Source organism: Equus quagga, chromosome 20 (assembly GCF_021613505.1).
Source record: "Equus quagga isolate Etosha38 chromosome 20, UCLA_HA_Equagga_1.0, whole genome shotgun sequence".
Taxonomy (NCBI): domain Eukaryota; kingdom Metazoa; phylum Chordata; class Mammalia; order Perissodactyla; family Equidae; genus Equus; species Equus quagga.
Window position 1 is genome coordinate 14766434 of NC_060286.1, and position 21592 is coordinate 14788025.

Consider the following 21592-nt stretch of genomic DNA (forward strand, 5'->3'; position numbering starts at 1 on the left):
GGCTGAATCACTCACTCAACAAAGCTCTAATTTTGCTTGTGCTTCAAGCCTTGCCTCTTTCTGGCCTTGTGTGGACATAGGAAAGAAGCAAGGAGAAAGTAACCTGTCCCCATCACTCTTGGTGGCTCTGGGTTTGGAGGTTCTGAACTGGTGTGTGTGTACATGTGCACAAGCTGTGAAAGGAGGTGGGATTAGGGGAGACTGTGGACAAAGTCTTAAAAGTCATTTTTACCAAGTGAGGAGGTGACAAAGCAGGGAATAGAAGGGCAGTATATTCTAAACCAGAACTTTTCAGACTTTAAGGAGCATGTGAATAACCTAGGAGTCATTACAATGCAGATTCTGATTCACTAGATCAGGGATGAAGGCTGAGGGTCAGCATTTCTGATAAGCTCCCAGGTGATCCCAGTGCTGCTGTTCCATGGAACACAAAGTATGCTGTTCCATACTTTGAATAGCAAGGTCTTAGCTTCCCTCCTCCACTTAACATTGATTAAAAAGATTGACTTAGGGAAGGCATGAGGGAGGCTAGTAAGGACTTGCATGTTTTAAACCTAAGGGCCTGGGCTGGCTTTTCAGCCATGCTTACAGAGCCCTTTCCTGGGTCCCTTGTGCCTGAGCTCCTGGCTACTCTGGAGATTCCCTTGGCCCAGTTGGGTTTCCACAATATAAGAACCTCTCTCCTTCAGAGGGTGGGTGTGCATACTCGCAACTAGACTGGATCCTTCCGCTTTTCTTTGGCTCATTGTAAATAGACCAAACCAAGCATTTCAAATAGAATTTTAGAGCGGAAGAACTCTTAAGTCATCTTTTCCAGTCCCTCTCTTACTGAAGAGGAAATGGGCCCAGAGAAAGTTTTGTGTCATGTCCAGAATCATATAGCTAGTGGCAGAGCTAGGGTGAAAAACCATATGTCTGAACTGATAAGCCTGAGTTAGGGACAAGAGGATTAAAATATTGTTTTGGGGACAAGAGGCTTTCCAGTGGTGTGAGGGAATTTTGCACTACATGCACAACTAAGGTAGATCTATTGGCATCTGCTGCAGCTCAGCATTTATTCACTTAGTCCAGGGTTCTCAATTGCAGCACTGTTGACATTTTGGGCCAAATAATTGTTTGTTGTGGGGAGCTGTCCTGTGCATCGTAGGATGTTTAGCAGCATCCCTGGACTCTACCTACTAGATCCCAGTAGCACTCCCCAGGTTATGACAATCAAAAATGCCTCCAGAGGTTGCCAGATATCCTGGGGCGGGGGGGGGGGGGGGGGGGGGGGGGTGGTAAAATTGCCCCCAGCTGAGAACCACTATTTCAGGCAACAAGTATTTTGGGGAGAAGGGTCCCTCTTGAGCACCTGCGCTGGGATTTTTTTGAGTGTGTTTTGGTCTCAGGATTATAAAGAAAGCATAAAAGAGATGAGGCCCCAGCCTTCCTGGGACCTTATGGTTTAGTTTACAGTTTAGTGGGGAGACTAGACCAACGAAAGCATGGAACAGGTAAATTGTTATCTTAATGGTCCCTCTAGTATATCGGGCCTCAGGCTGAACTCTGAAGAATGGGGTGCAAGCCTAGGGTACTTAATGAGGAGGAGATTTTTCTGCCCTGGGCTGGATTGCATAGCTAAAAGAACTAAGTAACTGTCATTCACATCTGGAATTACTCTTACCTATTTCTGCTCAAGGAACATTTTTCTATTCTGAAAAAAAGATTTTATCTGAATTTTTAAAGGCCAGTCAGGCACATTAACCAACAGGTATGTGCACTCGAAGGGAGGGAGCCCTACTCAGGCCTGACACGGGTGAGGCTAACTCTGTCCTTAATGAGATTTATCTTCTTATTTTTAACTTGATTTCCTTTTGTTATGAGATGAATCCTCTGATAGACCTTTCTTCTGTCTTTTTCAGTGTGTTAAGAATATTGCCATAAGACTACATGAGAGCAACAGTCTGTAATGTTCTGAGTACATAGGCATAAAACACAGATAAATACCCCTTTTGGTGGTGTAGTGGTTAAGATTTGGCACTCTCACCACTGTGGCCCTCGTTCGTTTCCCGGTCAGGGAACCACACCACCCGTCTGTCTGTTGTCATACTGTGGGGGCTGTGTGTGGCTGTGATGCTAAAAGGTATGTCACTGATATTTCAAATACCAGCAGGGTCACCCATGGTGGACAGGTTTTGATACCAAACCTTTTAATCTCAAGTTCGTGTGCCTGATGCCCAGCAAGCCAAACACTGAGACATTGGTGCTTGGCGATGAAGAAAGATTTATTTTAATTGGCCAAAACGAGTAGGTGGGAGCCTGGGTTTGCTCAAATTCGCCTCCCCAAGAAAAGAAAGCAGGGGGGTTTTATAGAGCTAAGGGACTTGGCAGGAAGAGCTTCAGGGAAACAAAGGTCACTGTCTGACTTCTGGGCTTCAACAGCTGCTGAGGGCTGGCCATCTGGTGGTTGCAACCTCCCCGAAAGCATTTCTTTCCCCTGTAAAACAAGCGCACAGATCCTTGAGACCCCTGAGTCACCCGTCAGGTTAAACAGGAAAAACAGCAAATTGGTTTAATATCTGCAGTACCCCTCAGGTACCTGGCTTCAGTTTCACTGGAGCTTCCAGATTAAGACAGACTAGGAAGAAGGATTTAGCCACTCACTTCCAAAAAGTTGGCCATGAAAACCCTAGGAACAGCAGTGGAGCATTGTCTCATACAACGCTGGAAGGTGAGAAGATGGCACAAAAAGACGGGACAGGGTTCCACTCTGCTGTACACGGGTCGCTAGGAGTCGGAATCAACTCTATGGCACTAACAACAGCAAAATGCCCCGTTGTGTGAGCCTAAGAAAGGGTCTTTATCCCTTTTCACTCTTCATAGGATACTGTACTTACACGTTTTCAAGGCTATTGACCTCCCATTTTGTGCTCAGCACAGGTCTCCCTGAAAAATATTACTCCAGAGCACAAAACGCGTTAGTGATGGAAACTTCATAGTTCTTGTCCACTTTTTTTAACCAGTGTCAGACTGATTTTTTCTGTGCTTCAAACATGATGCTGTATTCCCTCCTGGGTTACATTGTTTCTGATAATCAACCTGCTATAATTCTTTGTTCTTCTGAATGCCCTGTGTTTCTCCTCCCCCTAACCTCTATGGCTGCTAAGATTTTCTCTTTATCACTAGTTTTCAGCGTTTTGATTATGATGTGCCTTGTTGTGTTTTCTTTTTGTGCTGCTTCTTGGGGTTTGATGAGCTTCTTGGATCTGTGGGTTTATAGTTTTCATCAAATTTGGAAACATCTCAGCCTTTATTTCTTAAAAGGTTTTTGTATCTGCCCCCCTCCCCCGTTATACATATGTTAGGCTTGCTTGGTATTGTTCTTCTGCTGACTGATGTTCTGTGTATAGTAGTCTCCCCTTATCCACAGGGGATATGTTCAAGATCCCCAGTGGATGCCTGATACTGTGGCTAGTACTGAACCCTATATATACTTTGTTTTTTCCTATACATACATATCTATGATAAAGTTTAATGTATAAATTAGGCACAGTAAGATGAATAGCAATAATTAATAGTAAAATAGAACAATTCTAACAGTAAACTATAATGAAAATTACTGTAGATCTCAGCAACTTCAGCATACAGTCTTTTTTCTTTCCTTATTAAGTGGAGCACTTTCACCCTTTCACTTAAAGGAAGAACTTTGGCTTCTCTTTGGCATATCTGAATTACCAGCATCACTACTCTTGTGCTTTGGGGCCAGTATTAAGTAAAATGGAGGTTACTTGTATACAGAGCACTGCAATACTGTGACAGTATCAATCTGATAACCCAGACAGCTACTAAGTGACTGATAGGTGGGTAGTGTTACAGTGTGGGTATGCTGGATAAGTGATGACTCATGTCCTGGGTGAGATGGAGTGGGATAGCACAAGATTTCATCATGCTACTCAAACGAGTGTACAGTTTAAAACTTAGTAATCATTTGTTTCTGGAATTTTATATTTAATATTTGGGACTGCAGTTGACCTCAGGTGACTGAAACCAAGGAAAGAAAAACCATGGATAAGGGGGGACTACTGTATTTTGGGTAGTTTCTATTGCTGTGTTTTCAAGTTCATTAGTTTTTTCTTCTGCAGTGTCTAATCTGTTAATCCAATCCTGTATATTTTTCATTTCAGATATTTGTATTTTTCCCCCTAGAAGTTCAGTTTGAGTCTTCTTTATGTCTTCCCTTTCTCTCCTCTTCATGCTCATGCCTTCCTCTTCTCTCTTGAACAGATGGAGTATATTTGTAATAGAGATTTTAACGTCCTTGTCCACTAATTCTATCATCTGTGTTACTTTTAGGTCTGTTTCTATTGTTTGATTATTCTCCTAGTTATAGTCACATTTTTCTGCCCCTTTGCATGCTTGTTAATTTTTGACTTGAAGCTAGACATAGTGAGTTTTATGTTGCTGGGTGCTGGAACTTTTTGTATTCCTTTAAATACTTTTGGGCTTTGTTTTCAGAAGCAGTTCACTACATGGCTTTGGTTTGATGCTTTCAAGGCTTGCTTTTCAGGTCTCTTAGGATGGGCTCAGAATAGCTGTTAGTCTAGGTCTAGGATGGTCTCACTACTGAGCCCAAACCCTTCCGAAGATTCCATCAGATGCCCTGTGTCTTACGAGATTTTTCCACTTTGGCTGGCGGGAACATGAACTATTTCTAGCTCTGTGTGAGCTCTGGGGGTTGTGCCACCTACTCCTTTCCATTGGTTCTTTCCCCAGCCTTGCTAGTTTTCTTCACACACATGCACAGATCAGTACTCAGCCAAAGACTCAAGGTGATCCCTCCGCAGATCTCTGGAGCTTTTTATCTTTGTAGCTCCCTCCTTTCAACTACTTTGCTGAGCAAATTCTAGCAATCTTGGCCTCCCCAAATTCCCAACTCAGTCTCTTCAACTCATTGAGATTGTTGAACTCTTTCATGTTTTTTCTCCCCATTCTGTGACCTGGAAACTCCTTAGGGAGTTAGCTGGGGTACTAGTGGGGTTCCCTGCATTTCTTTCCCTTTTATCAAGGATCACTGCCCTGTATTGCCTATTGTTGAATGTCTGAAAACCATTTTTTCATATATCTGGTTTTCTGGTTGTTTAAGGAAAGAGAGTAAATCTAGTTCCTGTTAGTCCATCATGACTGGAGGCAGAAGTCCCTCAGACCATCACCTCAGACCAATTTTTAACCTTGAATGTCTTCTTTCTCCTTTGTTCATGTGTTGAAAAATGGATCCATTGAGACAAATTATATTGATGATAATTTAATCAGGTTCAGGTCATGTCAGTTTGCCAAGTTGTTTGTTTTTTTTGGGTGAGGAAGATTGGCCCTGAGCTAACATTTGTTGCCAATCTTCCTCTTTTTGCTTGAGGAAGATTGTCCTTGAGCTAACATCTGTGCCAGTCTTCCTCTGTTGTTTGTATATGGGATGCTGCGACAGTGTGGCTTGATAAGCGGTGTGTAGGTCCACACCCAGGATCTGAACCCATGAACCCCGGGCCACTGAAGTGGAGCACACGAACTTAACCACTATGCCACTGGGCTGGCCCTGTCAATTTGCCAAGTTCTTATTGAACACCTCCTATGACCAGAAAAATAGCATCATTCAGTATCATGCTGTACGTGGAATACTCTGTAACTTTACCTGTATTTTAATGCTGTGCCTTCTATCATAAGGCTCGGTGTGTGTTTCCAGGTGTTAATCTGGCAAGAACATGCACATGTATACACACTTTGTGCTGCCTTCCTATACCTCCTGACCATGGTCCCATTTAACCTGGGTAACTAATTGAACTAATAGGCACAATTGATGAGCAAATAGCAGGTGCTTAGCTGCCTATGGGTTAGGTTCAGACAGCCCTCGGGGGGCAGGGGAGGAGCATTAAATCTCTATGTGCAGTGGCCCTTCCATCTTACTTAGTCTTACTCGGTGCCAGATACTGTATTAAATTCTTCAAAAATGTGTGAATCTTGGACTCTTTGCAATTCTGTGAAATAGGTATTGTTACCCCAGGTTTATATGTGACAAAACAGAGGCTCACAGCAGTAAAGCGGTATACCTAGAGCCTGTAAAAAGCCAGAGGCAGAACCAGGATTTGAGTTCCCCTTTGTGTGACCTTAAAACCCACCTTGATTGATCCTGTAATTAGCTGTTTCATTTCTCTCTTCTGGGTTCCAGCTTACTTCCCTGTTTTGTTTTTGACACTTTGGCTGTTATATCTCCTATGTGTCTTCACTTCCTACCTCATGTTGTAGTTATTTGTGTATTTTCATCTCCCCTAGTAGACTGTAAATTCTTTAAGGGCATGTGCTTTCTCCCATCTTTGTACCTTTTGTGGAATCTAGTATATATAGGTCCCCAATACATGTATTAAATGAAATCAGTAAGTTTCTTAAGAAAGGTAGGTATTAGGAATGAGTCCTTGTCTGGAGGGAAATATCAGCTTCCTTCATTAATTATGATTTTTTTCCTCATCTACTGTGTTTATCGTAATCCCTTTTAACATCTAGGTTGTTACCTGGACTTTATGAAATTTTTCATTTGGTACCTCTGCCTGAACTTTGACTAATTTGAGATTACTTTTGGAGTCTTTATTTGGAGATTTAAGGAAATATCCCGTGTTGTGAATTAATCAGATTCCTTTCTTCTTGGGCCCTGATTTAGAGCCCCACATGGAGAGAACTGGAAGTATGATTGGAGTTAGAAATGGAACATGTAGGCCCTGGTAGAGGGACTCTGTACAGTTAGAGGGTCATATTAGGGCATAGGTGGGAGCAGGGGTGTGGGACTAATCAAAGGGGAAGGAACAGTGGGCAAGTTCCTGCTTCTCGTTTTTGCTTGTGGCCTCAAAGTCCAACCATGACAGCTTACAGGAAGTTTGGGTAATTTGTGAGAAAGAGGACAAGAAGAGTCATGGTTTGGTTATAAATTAGGAGGCTTCTTGGAACTTGCACGAGACGGAGAACTTTTGGAGCTAGAAGACTGTCTTGTTTAGCTTAAGTGTGTACTTCGTTGAGGCTGTTAAGCTTCAGTAGATGGAGGTGAAGAGCATGCTCCTAGAATCTTAGATGAACGTGAACCTCAGGGGAAAATACTCAGATGATATTTGAGTAGAACGGAGGAAAATGGCAGAAGCTGGGACCATGTTTATGGAGAATCTTAAGGCGTGAGAGACACTAGGAAAGGTCACTTCTCTGGCCCTGCCACTTGGTTGACTGTTTCTTCCCACTCATGAATCCTACAGAAGAGGTAGCAGTTTATGGGGAGGGGTGAAGGAGTAGAGAGGCTTTTATGTTGTTGTGAAATACTAAGGAAGCAGGCAACCCTTTAATATTCATCCCCAGCTTCTCCCTAGCTTTGGCCCACCATAGTGTGTGGGAGTATCAGTTCTGAGGGACTCTCCATGCCGAGATCTCTGACCTGTCTGAACAGTTCAGGAAGCCTTAACTGAAATCTTTTGATTAACCGAGGAGGTACAATTTATAAGATAGAAATTCCCTTTAGCCATTATCCAGTCTTTCTTCTCCCTTCTTTTCCACCCCCCTCAACCCCCGCCAATAGTTTTGCCCTTATTGTGTCTGCTTTCTCACTTTGAAGTCATGTTAAAGTTAATACGATCTGCCTTCACCACCCTAATGAAACTGCTCTTGATGAGATCACCGATAATCTCCTAGTGACCCGATCCAATGGATGTCTTTTCATCTTCATCTTACTGGACCTTTGCTGCATCTCCCCTCTCCCCCTTATATCCTCCTTGAATCTCTCTGTCCCTGCCTTAACATCTGCGATACACAGGCTCCTGGTTTCCTTGCACTTCTGGAGTGTCTTTCATGGACTCTCCTTCCTCAGTATGCCCCTTTAAAAAGTTAGTGTTCTCCCCAAGATTCTGTCCTTGATTCTCTTTTCTCTATTTTGTATGGTTTCAACCATCACTTACAGGCTGATAAGTCCAGGGCTATATCCTAAGCTCAGAGCACTCTGCAGAGTTTCATACTCATTTCTCATTTGCCTGCTAGACCTTTCTACCTGGATATCCTTCAAGCACCTACAATTCAACACATTCAGGAGTAACCTGAACTAAATTCATTCCATTCTTTACCAGAATCTGCTTGTCTACCTTTGTTTTTTCTTCTGTGGTAGCTTCTGTCATTCACTCAGTCACTTAGGCTAAAAACCTAGGTGTCATCCTTTATTGGTCTCACTCATCCCAGCCCATTAGTTTTTGGCGTGTCCTGCAGCATTTGGCACATCATGGACACTGAATAAAATAAAACATTTCTTAATTTCATCTGAATTTAATTATAGTTTATCACTTTGGTCTTGATAAAGCTGAACACCTCTGGTTACACTCTTAACTTTTGGGAAGGGTGTTTGATTTTTGGCCACATTCAAATTACATTAAGGAGAAGGCATTTTTTTGTTTGTTTAAAACACTGTGCTTTTCTGTTAGGGCTGTGCTAAGGAGCTGCTGACAGTTAAAGATGAGGTGGGTGAAGTCAGATTGTGCTGGCCCAGGAGGGTGTTGTCCTTGGTGCTCATGGGGGTAGAGGCAGTATGTTGTGGGTGAACTTGCCAGATGCTGTGGGCTTAATGTGAGTAATGGGTAAGACTTTCCCACTGGGGAGGGTAATATGCCCCCATTTACTCACTGATGGATTTCCTAATTGTATCCTAGTGTTTCTAACAGAAACACTAAGGATGTGTTTGTAGCTGTCTTGCTTTGTCAAGTTTATCTCCCTTCCTTTCCACCTAGCCCCCTAAAAAAGGAAACAGAAAAGGAGAAAGTGACTTAAAGAATCATTGGATTTGGAGCCAGAGAAGCTTTTCAGGTAGTGGTCCCCTAGCTCAACCCTTCCATTTTCAGATGATGATGATGATGATGATGATAATGATAGATGGTGATAACTATAATATCTACCATTTTCGACGACTTACTAAGTATCAGACACTTTGCTAAGTGCTTCACATGCATTTCCCTATATAACACTTACAATAGTCCCCTGAGATAGCTACTGTATCAGTCTATTTTATAGATAAGGAAACTGAGGTCCAGAAAGGTTGGATAACTGCATTGGAATTAAAGAGTATGCTGAAGCAGCTGTTGTGCAGAGAGATGAGGCATCTTGCTTGCTCAAGGTCAAATTTTCCAGTTAGAGGCAGAACATGAGTAGAATCCAGATCTCCTGACCTTGAACTCGGCATATAATTTTGTTCTGACCTGAGAATTCATTCTCTGGTCATTTTTGGCTCATTTCTCGCTCAACCCTTTTTAATTTCAGTGAAATGAATGAAATAAAGGAAAGGATGGTTTAGAGTTGGGGTTTTTGGTGAGTTTTTAAAGTTTATTTTTAAATAGGCAGCCTTCCCAGACTGACTGGGAATGTAGAAGAAGGCCTGAGGACCAGGAAGTGACACAGACCTATTTATGCCATCCCACTCTGGGGCCTTTGGAAAGCCGTCCACAGAGATGATAAAAAATAAACATCACTGCATGAGCCAGTTCTGTTTGGTTTGCTATTTTTGACCTGGAGGAGGTGTTTCCTGAATAGCTCTGAGTACTTTGAAAACCCAAATCTAGCACCTAAACATCCCCTTGAGTCAGGTTTTATGGACAGATATTTATTTCTTGTTACCAGACAGCATTCAGTGAGTCTTGGCAGACAAAATTATCACTATTTTTTTTCTTTTTTTTCTTTTAAGTTTGGCACCTGGACTAACAACTGTTGCCAATCTTTTTTTTTTTTCTGCTTTATCTCCCCAAACCCCTCCTATACACAGTTGTATATCCTAGTTGCAGGTCCTTCTAGTTGTGGGATGTGGGACGCCACCTCAACGTGGCCTGACTAGCGGTGCCATGTCCACGCCCAGGATCCGAACCCTGGACTGCCGCAGTGGAGCGCGTGAACTTAACCACTTGGCCACGGAGCCGGCCCCTCACTATCTTTTTCTTTTTTTTTTTTCTTTTTCTCTGCCTTCCTTTTGGTGAATTGTTCTTCCATTTCTTTTTCTTTCTTTATAATTAGCACTGTGCCTGCAAAACTGTCCTGAGAGGTGACTGAATATGTGCACGATCTTGAAGGTCCAGCTCTCAAAGCTTTCTCTTTCACTTCCCCACTACTCCCAATCAGAAGTGTATTCCTATCTACTCTGCATTTTCATAGCACTTTTTTTTAAAACCTTTTTATTGGGCACTAGTAACAATTTCACAGTGTTGTATAGATAAACATATAATTCCTCTCACGTACATTGTGAATTCCTTGAGAGTGAGAACTATGCCCCACTTCACCTCGGTGATCACGCAAACCTTGCACTGAAGACAGCCAGTAAATGTTTATTGAATTGCAATATAGTCACTGCAAACACAGAACCCTAAGAAGCTGATTTAGCAAATCAGCTTCCCAGACTTTATTTGCCAAGTAGATATTGAAGCCTGCTCCACTCAGGTCTGATGGGAACCAAGCAGAGGGGTGTGATGACACACAGATGTATCTCTGAGGTCTAGGAACCAATTACATCTGCTTCTGCCAAGCATCTGCCGTGCTGCCTGGCCAAAACTTAAGGCTTTTCCCATCTTGTTTTATCTCTGCTCTTATTTTGCCATCTTGTATTTCCTACATAAATTAATGTCTTTTAGGTTTATCTTTTTTTCCCCTTCAGTGAACAAGTAAATATTGAACACTCTGGGGGCACAGAAAGAGGCAGAGTTGGTGGTCCCTGCAGGAATTTACTACCTGCAGTAAATGCAGCACACAACAGTTAAGTAACTGTGAGTGGGTCCTGGGAAGGGATATGATTGGTTGTCTCAATTGTGGTTCAGGCAGTGATCCTTTGGGTTCAGAAGAGCCTCCCATGCTTGTGGGTTGACTTGATGAGTTTTTTCACAGGAAGCGCAACTAAGCTTGACCTGGTATTTGGAAAACGAAAGAGCAGGGAGCCCTTTGCAGTAGGAAGGCAGGAGAAGGAAAGACTTCTAGACCCATTTATTGGATTCTGTTTATCTGTATAATGGGGGTAATGACACCTATTTAATGTGGTAATGAGTGTGTGCATGTATATGTATGTTGTATGTGTGTTTATATATAACACAGCTGGCCCTCATGCTCTCGTGGTTAAGATCTGGCGCTCTCACTGCTGTGGTCTGGGTTCGTTTCCCAATCTGGGAACTTCACCACCTGTCTGTCAGTTGTCATACTGTGGCATGTTGCTATGATGCTGAAAGCTTGCCGCCAGTATTTCAAATACCAGCAGGGTCACCCATGGTGGACAGGTTTCAGTGGAGCTTCCAGACTAACACAGACTAGGAAGAAGCACCTGGCTGCCCACTCCTGAAAAAAATTAGCCATGAAAACCCTATGAATAGCAGCGGAGCATTGTCTGATACAGCACTGGAAGGTGAGAGGATGGTGCAGAAAGACCGGGCAGGGTTCCGCTCTGCTGTCCATAGGGTCACTGGGAGTTGGATTGACTTGATGGCACTAACAGTGAAAATGTATATAACACAGGTAAGCTCCATGTCCTTATCCTTCCCTACAACATATTCAGGCTAGAAAACCTCCTAGGTCCCTCTAGACACAGTATTATTTTAGTATAGTCACATACATAATTATTTAATTTTGCGAGAGAGAATGCTAAGTTCCTTAAAAAATATTTTTAGAACTTCCTAGGAGATAACCTTAGAGTTTCACTTGTTTAACCTGTTGGCTGTTCTTTCATCTAGGTGAACTTTGTGTTTTGAGCCTCGTCTCAGAGCATCTGTTTCCAGCCCAGCTGATTGGTGCCTTTTGGAGTCTAGGGGTTGCTCAGTCACGGCCTGTTAGAGCAGGAAGGGGCCGTAGCCAATGCTGATTTGAGTGTCTACTGTTCAGACACTGTCATGCATCCTTCACATTTATCTCATTTCCATCTCACAGCACTCCAGTTGGCAATATTGTCTATCCAGTTTATAGATGGGAACTGAAAATAACTTGCTCTAGACCGCCTAACTAATATCCAAGCAGACCAGAGATTCTGACCCCGTCTACCAGAATCTTTCCACGATCCCAGCCTCCCTGAGAGAGTTTTAGTTGAACTGTTTCATTTTACTGGTGAGGAAACAGAGGCATAGGGAGAAGCTATTTGTCCTGGTTCAGCCCTTCAGTCATTGCTGAAGCTGGAGAGAAGTGGTGGCCTGCCTTCAGGGTCAGAAATTTACACTCTAAGCCAAGTTGTTGCCTGTAGGCGCTCTTCTGTTTTTCTGTCCTGTCTGTGTCTGTCTTGCTTTGTTCTCTTTTGTCCTCTCTTGCATCTTTTCTTTCTGTCTGGGCCCCCTACAGCTCTGTAGTGATTCCTTGTGTATGCAGAGGCTGGGTTTTTTTGCTAGACATTTGTTATTTTTGGAAAGCATTTTAGGAACGCTGTGTACGGATGCCTATACAAATGTGCTGACGGATTCATTAAGCTCTAAATGGGAAAGTGGAGTCTCCTGAGTTTGCTGCAGTGCAGAGGAAGATAGATGCTAGGATAGGTCTTAGGAGATGTCGGGGGAGAGGACTGCTCATGCAGAACAGTGAGGATGGATTTAACATTTCTTCCTTCCAGTCAGACTTTTGTTGACTTAGGTTTTCAGAGGAAATACTTGTGGGCCCCTCCCATTCCCTAGAATACCTTCCAGATTCCTTAGAACTGAAAGGGCATTTGGGGATCATCCAGGCTCACCCCTTGAGGACCAGGAAGAATGATTGACTTGCCTGAGGCCAAACCACTGCTGGTTGGTGGAGCTGGGACTTAGGGCTGTCTCCTGCATTCAGGTCCATGCTGCAGTCATCCACTGTTAGGCTCCAGAAGAGAGGTGTTGGAGACTGTTAAAGAGAAGGCTTAGGGATGGGGTGGTAGTGTGTCTGCTAGCATTCCTGCTGTCTGAAGCCTGAGGAATAGGGTAGAGGGAAAGTGTGATAACAAGAGGATGTGGTGAGCACTTCTACGGGAAGAAGACAAGGATACAAGCAATATCAAAGCAATTAAAAACATTTTCTGCCATCTATCCTACCCTGGCTTAGGTGGCTTATGAAAAAAGCTGAAGGTTATTTTCATGATTTGCCGGAGGTGCGTTTTAACAAGAGTTTGATGTTTGTGTCTTTGGGGCTTTGGAGCTGGAGATTAAAAGGAAATGGATATGGTAACATTCTGACTCTCAAGGATCTCAAAGTCCACAGGCCAACCCTGTGGCGCAGTGGTTAAGTGCGCACGTTCCACTTTGGCAGCCTGGGGTTCGCCGGTTTGGATCCTGGGTGCGGACATGGCACCGCTTGGCAAGCCATGCTGTGGTAGGCGTCCCACATATAAAGTAGAGGAAGATGGGCACGGATGTTAGCTCAGGGCCAGTCTTCCTCAGCAAAAAGAGGATTGGAAGCAGTGAGCTCAGGGCTTATCTTCCTCAAAAAAAAAATAGAAAAGGATCTCAAAGTCCAATAGAAGAATTTGTGCCTATTGAAGCACTCTCATTTTAGTGGCACAGAAGATAAGGGAAGAAAGGGAAAGAAAGGTTAGCAAGATTGGAAGAAACCATCTATCCACGGAGTGGGGGATGGAGAGTAGACTGAAGACATCTAGAAGTAACTTCATTTCATCATTTTGGGGAGAAGAGTGGGAGGCATTAAGATCTGACCTTGTATTTTGTCCCTTCTGAGCCTCACTAGAGACTAGTGAGATATTCAAAGCAAGCAACAGCCTTATTTTACAGATGAGGAAACAAAGACAGAGATGAGGTAAGTGGCTTCCTCAAGTCAGAGCCATGGTTTCAGGGCAATGTTCTTCCTCTTGGAGGATCATTCTGGACGGGAAATGAGTGTTCATAACACCACATTCAGCAGAGCACAGTCACCCAGCTTTTGATGTTTTGGGTTCACAGAAGTGGGAAAGGACAGACCCAGACCTTGAGGGACTGACAGTGCTGGCTCATGGGGTCTCCCTTTACCGCGTGCCATTGGGGCAGCAGCATAGTACCAAGAAAAAAATCAGAAGAGTGAATGCAAATTTTCCATGGCTCCTCCTCACTCTATGTTTTGGAGGGAAAATTGGCTGCTGGAGGAAGAGGTGGGTTTTACAAAGAGGAGTTTGGACACTCTGGAGAGTTCTGTGGCTGAGAGAGGCCTTCGGACCGTTTTTTAGATGTGAAAATGGAAGCCAGAGAGCTTCATGACTGGCCAGCTAGTTGGTGGAGTTTGGGACTAACTCATAGCCCCGGGCCTCCTCCTCTTTTCTTACCTTTAAGTTTAAATGTTACATGCCTTGTGAGGATGGGTGAGTGCTAGCTTTGAAAATGAGGCTTACCTCCAGGTTTCTCTTTAATGATAGTTTTTTCCAATTTACTTTTTATTGTAAAGTAAAATTGGCCATTTTAAGTGTATAGTTCAGTGATGTTCAGTACATTCATAATGTCGTGCAACCATCACCACCATCTGTCTCCATAACTCTTTTCATCTCACAGAACTGACCCTCCATATCCATTAAACACTAACTCCCCATCCCTTGTTCCCCCAGCCCATGACAGTCACATTTCTACTTTCTATCTCTACTTAATCATAATTTTTTTTAATTGGGGGAAGTGGTCACTAACATACCAAAGGAATGCTGAAGGGAAATGATTCCTTTTTTTTTTTTTTTAAGTTTTTACCTGTGTGTTTTTCTAGGGGTGATGAATACCTAGTTCATTTGTTCTGAAGTGTTTTTCTTTTCACTTGGTCTAAAGCCACAATTCAAGGACAGGTTTTATTTTGTTTTTTAAATTCTGTGTTCAAAACAGATCCTTTCTTAAAATGATCCAATGTATAGTATCGCTCGTTCTCCACAGTACCTGGGTTCTTCTGTTCTGGGCGATACTCTGGGGTTGTGGGGATTCGCTTTTCTCTGTGTTCTTTCTGAAGCACTAACTCTTGGCTCAGTCTTGCATGACTACCCTCCGTTCATGTTATCTCTTTTCTTTGCAAAGCTGCCATTTCCATCACCCTGTCTGTTCTGCACTTGTTCAAGTGAGCTGGTGGAATTGGTCCTTGGCTCAGGTAGCTGCTTAAGCAATAAGGGAGGAGCTAGGAGTCTTCACAACAAAACAAAACAAAACAAAACAGGAGCTCATATGTCTACATCTTCCCAATTCCACACGGGTTCCTCCCTGCAGTATTTGCGAGTTTGGTAAACATTTGCTGCCTGCCTGTCAGTTACCAGGCCTTGTGCCGGCTGTTGAAGATTCCAAGTTGAGTAATCGACAGTCCTTGCCTTCAAGGAACTTTGAGCCTAGTGACGTGAGACAGATAAACCAAAAGATGTAATAATCTGCTAGAGTTGCAGTTGTAGCAGGGTGCTAAAGGTCCTTTGGGGTAAGCAGGGGGTTAATTCTGTTGGAGGTGGGTATGGTATGAAGTGTCAGAAAAGAATTCCTCCAGGAGATGACCCTTGTGCTAAGCCTTGAAAGTGACTCTGCTCCCGGCAGAGGGAGCAGTCAGGTTTATTTGAATGTCAGTTTGTTGAGGGAGGAGACAGGCAGACTACAGGAAGGCCTTGCTACATTAATTTTATTTTGTATTTTATCTGTTTGAATAGGTAATGCATGCACGAGGTACAACACTCAAGGAGACTAAAAGGGAATACCTACAGTGAAAAATGAGTTTCCTTTCCTGTTAAACACTCAGTTCCCTTCCCTGAAGGCAATCGTTAGCTATCAGTTTCGTGTGCATAATACCAGAGAGAGATTTTCAGTGCATGTAGGTGTGTGTGTGCATGTGTGTGTTCTTTAAAAATACACATAAGTGGTTTTCTTCACATACTAATTTTGGAAGTCATTCCATGTTAGTACAGACTGAACTACCCAGGTTTTTTTTTTTTTTGGTGGGAAGATTGGCCCTGAGCTAACATCTGTGCCAATCTTCCTCTTTTTTTGCTTGAGGAAAGTTGTCCCAGAGCTAACATCTGTGCCAGTCTTCTTCTTTTTTGTATGTAGGATGCCACCACAGCATGGCTTGATGAGTGGTGTGTAGGTCTGTGCCTGGGGTCCGAGACTGCAAACCCCAGGCTGCCAAAGTGGAGCATGCGAACTTAACCACTACACCACAAGGCCGGCCCCCCAGTTCCTTTTAAACCACTGCATAATATTCTATTATATGGGTGTATGACAACTTATTTTAGTCCCCTGTCAATCTTTTGCCAGTATAAATAATGCAGTGAATGTGTGTCATTGCACATATGTGATTTCTGAGGTCAGATTCTAGAAGTAGAATTGGTAGGTCAGAGAATATGTGTATGTTTTGGACAGATACTGTCAAATTGCCCTCCAGAGAGCTCCACATAATTATAAAAAACTAAATTAAAGATTTTTTACCACTTGGCGCTCCCCCCACTCTTCCCCAAATCCCTGCCAGAGTGAACTTCTTAAATGAGTTTGGTCCTACAGCCTCCCTGTTTGTAATGCTGTAAGTTCCATGTGGTTTTTAGGATAAAGTTTAAACTCCTCAGCCTAGCCCCTGCCTCTGGCCTCTGCCAGGAGTGCTATGCTCCCGTTGCTCTGCTGCACTTGTATTTGGTACCTCCTTCTTTTCCTTTTTTCACTGGACACATCCACTAGCAGTCAGCTTAGCATCACCTCCTCTGGGTAGTCTTTCCTGATTACCTCCACTCGTGCACAGAATACCAGAGCAGCACCCTGAGTCAGCCTCATCCATTCACTACAGAAATATTTGTTGTGCACATGCTGTGATGTGGCACACGCAGGTGTTATTCTCAGTGATCCACTGGTTGTTGCCTTGAGGCGATGATGACTGCCTGCTAGGGTTTCCTGCTGTGGCTGCATCTAAAACAGCAGCACCAAAAGGCCCACTGCTGACTGGCTAGTGGCCCTGGGCATATCCTTTAACTTCTTCAGACCTTGGTTTTGGCATCTGTCAAATGAGGAGGTGAAGCTCGTGACATCCAAGGTCCCCACAGATCAGGTCTTATTAATAATTACCATGGCAACAGCAGCCAGTGTTTATTGTGGACTTGCAAAGTGCCAGGCACTGTGCCAAGCACTTTGTCAGATGATCCTAATTCTTACATTAACCCTTGGAAGACAGTATGGTTACTGTCCCATTTTACAGAGGGGACAACTGAGACTAAGAGAGTAATTTGGCCACAAGGTCATAATAGAGGAAACAAATTTAAATCCTGGCATTCTGACTTTACTGTTCTTAGCCACATAAATGTATACATATTCCATATATTTACTCACATGCAATTTTGTGTACTGTCTTGGATCATTCACCCCTAGACCTCTCCATGAACTGTCTCTGTTCCACAGCTTTAAAGGCTCAACTTGGAGCCTGGGTGAAAGCTGGGGACGGAAGACTGCTACCATCACAACTCTTTAGGGGTAGTGGCTGAGGACCCAGTGGCTGGCTCTATTCTTGAACCCCTGGCTCATGCTCATTCAAGACCCTCATAGCTGCTTTTCCTTTGGACTGAGACAACTCATGTTGCTGTTTGCAGTAACTCTTTTTAGAAGAGGGGCGTAGGCCTGAGTCAAGGCTTCAGGCTTGGATTAAAGGCAGATCTGGTTAATATCCCTGACATAGTCTCAGGGGCATCCTTCATTAGATTTGTAGATGGCAGGCCCCCCTATCTATTTACATAAAGCCTTATTAATGGAGAAGGAGGTACGTGTGGAATTAAAATAAAAAAGGAAGGGGCTGGCCTGGTGGTGCAGCGGTTAAGTTCACACGTTCCGTTTCGGTGGCCCGGGGTTTGCAGGTTCGGATCCCAGGCACGGACCTACGAACCGCATGTCAAGCCCTGCTGTGGCAGGCATCCCATGTATAAAGTAGAGGAAGATGGGCACAGATGTTAGCTTAGGACCAGTCTTCCTCAGCAAAAAAGAGGAGGATTGGTGGCGGATGTTAGCTCAGGGCTAATCTTCCTCAAAAAAAACAAAAAGAAAAAAGGAAGTGTAATCTTATTATTTGGAATACCTGTTATAAACTATGATAAATGAAATCAAATGAGTTAACTAAAATATAATAGACCCATAGCATAATGTATCATCAACTCAGCTGCTTCCCTGAAGGCATGTAGAAAAAAATCCTTAAAAATCTTGACTCCTGATTTTTTTTTTTTTTTTAAAGATTTTATTTTTTTCCTTTTTCTCCCCAATGCCCCCTGGTACATAGTTGTATATTCTTCGTTGTGGGTTCCTCTAGTTGTGGCATGTGGGACGCTGCCTCAGCGTGGTCTGACGAGCAGTGCCATGTCCGCGCCCAGGATTCGAACCAACGAAACACTGGGCCGCCTGCAGCGGAGCGCGTGAACTTAACCACTGGCCACGGGGCCAGCCCCCTCCTGATATTTTTTTTTTTTAAGATATTGGTTCCTACTTTTGAAGTCTTTGTCTAGAGTCAGCGGTGGGGCTAATTAACAATTCCAACCTGTTCTCTCCCCAGTCATTGTCAGGTACAGCTAACAAGTCTGGCCTCTAGGGTCACAGGTTTGTCAGGTTCGCCTTGATTACTTAGCCCATTTTTGAGATTCGTGGCAGTCATGTCAGAGTCAGATCCTCAGGGGCTCCTCCAGCCTCTGGTGGTTGAGCAGGCCAAGCCAGGGCCCTTGGCTCTTGCTGCTGCATTCCTTCCCTAGGTGGTGTATTTCTCCCTTAAAGACACGTGTTCTCTGTTTGTTTTTTTTTTCCTTTTGATTAGTTGAACTTGCTCTACGTCCAAGTGGCAAATGCAAAGCTAGACTCAGGGTGTAGCAGCTCTGTGTCAGCAGCTCCCTCTCTCCTCCTCTCTGCTGGAGCCACCGAGGCAGGCAGTGGGCAGACCCAGGGCAGTTTCTGAAAGTCCTGCTGTGCCTGACAGATCTCCGGGTGAGCCAGAGCTTGTCTCCTTCTCCTATCGCAAGGGTCTGGCTCCCCAATGCTGATGCTGATGCCAGCTTGCTGCATGCCTTGGCGTTTCCCCAGGGAGAAGTTGAAAAGCCACTTCTGAGCTTGTATCTTCTCCTGGCAGCAGAAATTCAGTTGCTAAAATTCTTTCAACTTTGTGTGTGATTATGCCTTCCTCACCTAATTGTGTAACTAACTTATGGCTAAAGTTTTCACTTTACTTACATTCTTTTTCTTGTTTTTTATAGGTGAGTCTACCCCTGGCTGACTTGAGAATTCTTACTTCTGGCTTTTAAATTTTTTCTTTTTAAAATAACTTGGACGGATAAAAGATGTGCCATGGCAGGATAGCACCAAAGAGCACCTCAGCGTTTGCCGTGGCCTCCGTGGGACATGGAGTGTTCCTTCCGCTGGTGATCCTTAGCACCCTCCTTGGAGACGGACTTGCCTCAGGTAAGTTGCAGCCTGCCTTCTGTGTGTGGGAGGGACAAGACTCAATACCGTTGTTTATCCCAAAGGCTGGGATAGGGGACTCTCCATCTTGCGGGCAGTCTCAGTGAGAGCAGAGGGAGGGGGCTTTTGTGCTGTGGTATAGCAGGGAGCCAGTCCTGGGGGCATGGCACCAAGGGGCCTAATGAGCCAGCCAGAGGAGGGGTGTGTAGGAACCTGCTGGTGATAACATTATCACCCCCTCTCCTCTCAGCAGTAGTCATCAGGCAAGAGTGCAGGATTCAGAGCATGATGTGTGGTAAGGGTGCAGGCGGTGGAATCAAACTGTCTGTGTTTAGAGCCCAGTCCTACCACTTGCTGGCTCTGTGACCCTGCACAAGTCTCTATTTCTGTCAGCCTCAGTTTCCTCAGCTATAGAATGGGATAATAACGGTACGTCCCTCACAGGGTAGTTGTGAAGACCGAGATAACACGATAAGCACTTAAGTATTGTTGTTTAGCTCTCTATTGTTTGTTTCTTGTCTTTCTATGCTTTTTCTTAGAATGAGTTCAGAGTTGAGGTATTGCAATTTAGCGAAAACAGGATCTGGTCACTGATACTATGAACTTTGTGATGTTGGATGAGCCACTTACCATTCTGTGGCTTAGTTTTTCTATCTGTCAAATGTCCAGGGTTGACCTGGATAACATTTGAGGTCACATCTGGCTCCCTCAGTCTATACTTTCATGATTCTAAGGGCTTTCTGGTTGAAGATGGTAAGCTGATGAGCCGGGGCTAGAATGTAGCAGTGAGCCTTTTTGAGTTTGTACAGTCCTTGTTGCCTTCAACAATGCTCTGGAGAAGCATTGAGTTCTCTTCATGTGGTTCTAGACCTGGTATTGTTAGAAAGGGCGTATTTAGGGGTTTACTGTAGGCCTCTGGGTGATGCTACTGACTGTGTCTCTGTATCTGTGAGCACTGATAGGGGCCTCAGTCACTTATGATTGAGCTCACCAAGAATGGTGCTTCTACCAGACGTCAGTAGGTACAGGTGTATGGCAGTTTTCTTTGGACAGTGTTCCCTGGAGAGGCATCTCAGCTAGATTCTGGGAGCGGACTTGGACGGGGGTGGTGTGGTATAGTGTGGCTTGTGGAGTCCCCATAGCTTAGTGCTGTCTCTTTCATTCCTTTTCTATCAACTCCCACCACCTGCTTACCTAACATATACAGATAATGGTACAATCTCATGTAATCTTATTTTTTTCTTCTAAATTGTTGGGAAAAACAATTACTGATTTTTTGTTCCATCATAGCCTTCCCCACCACCCACATACAAATTTCTTCTTCTTCACCCCATTCTGACACTTAACTCAAACTTTTCCCATAAGCCGGAGACCTCCTTGGCTGTGAGGAGCCCCTGGCCTAGCCAAGGGGGCCACTAATGGTGGGCATCATGGTTTTAGGAGGTTTCAAAGGAAAAGAAGGCTGGACTACACCAATATGCAACAAAATGAAGCAGGGCCTACATTTGTAGGGCCACTCCAAAGCTAGAGGAAGCCTCTAGAAGTGGTAGTCACAGAACCATAAAATACAGAGATCCCGTTTTGTTCAATACTTTATCTCTAGAGTAGAAGTTGGCAAACTATGGTCCACAGGCTAAATCCTACCTCCTTTTGTATGGACTGTGAGCTGAGAATGGTTTTTATATTTTTGGATGGTTGGAGAAAACAAAAGAGTAATATTTCATGATATGTAAAAATTATGTCAAACTCACATTTTAGTGTCCATAAATGAAGTCATATTGGAACTTAGTGATGTTCATTCATGTATATATTGTCCGTGGCTGCTTTTGTGCTACAGTGGCACAGTTGAGTAGTTATGACATAGACTGTTGGCCCCCAAAGCCTAAAATATTTTGACTTTAAAATGTCCCTTTATAGAAAAGGTTTGCCATCCTACCTCCAGCCCAGAACAAACAGTAAGTACACGGAGGAATGGAATGACTGTCCAAGCAGGAATAAAGGAAGGACTGGTCAGACATAGGATGTACTTTAGAGGTTGTGAACTTGCCCAAGGTCTTAGGACCAGCTCATGATAGCACTAGGACCAGAACCTGGCATGCTGCCACAACTGGCCTCTTCCAAGGCTCTGCTCGGGCAGCTGTTGGTACGGCATGTTACATGGCAGTATCGGGGCAAAGTGTCTACCTCCGGGGTCTGAACTCTTTAGCCTCTTTAGCTTCATTTCCTCTACTCCCACCCTCCTT

General features: G+C 43.9%; 1 protein-coding gene across 2 annotated transcripts in view; it reads left to right on the forward strand.

The window, feature by feature from the left end:
* Window positions 1-21592, forward strand: part of SUSD6 (sushi domain containing 6) — a 93429-nt gene that overhangs the window by 25002 nt on the left and 46835 nt on the right. Inside the window, exons 1-2 of one of the 2 annotated variants that reach the window (XM_046647438.1) lie at window positions 18754-18878; window positions 19145-19349. In XM_046647438.1, the coding sequence (XP_046503394.1) occupies window positions 19229-19349 (121 nt within the window). In that variant the 5' untranslated portion in view covers window positions 18754-18878; window positions 19145-19228. Of the gene's footprint in view, window positions 1-18753; window positions 18879-19144; window positions 19350-21592 lie in introns of those variants that run through there. The other variant, XM_046647437.1, reaches the window with a different exon arrangement.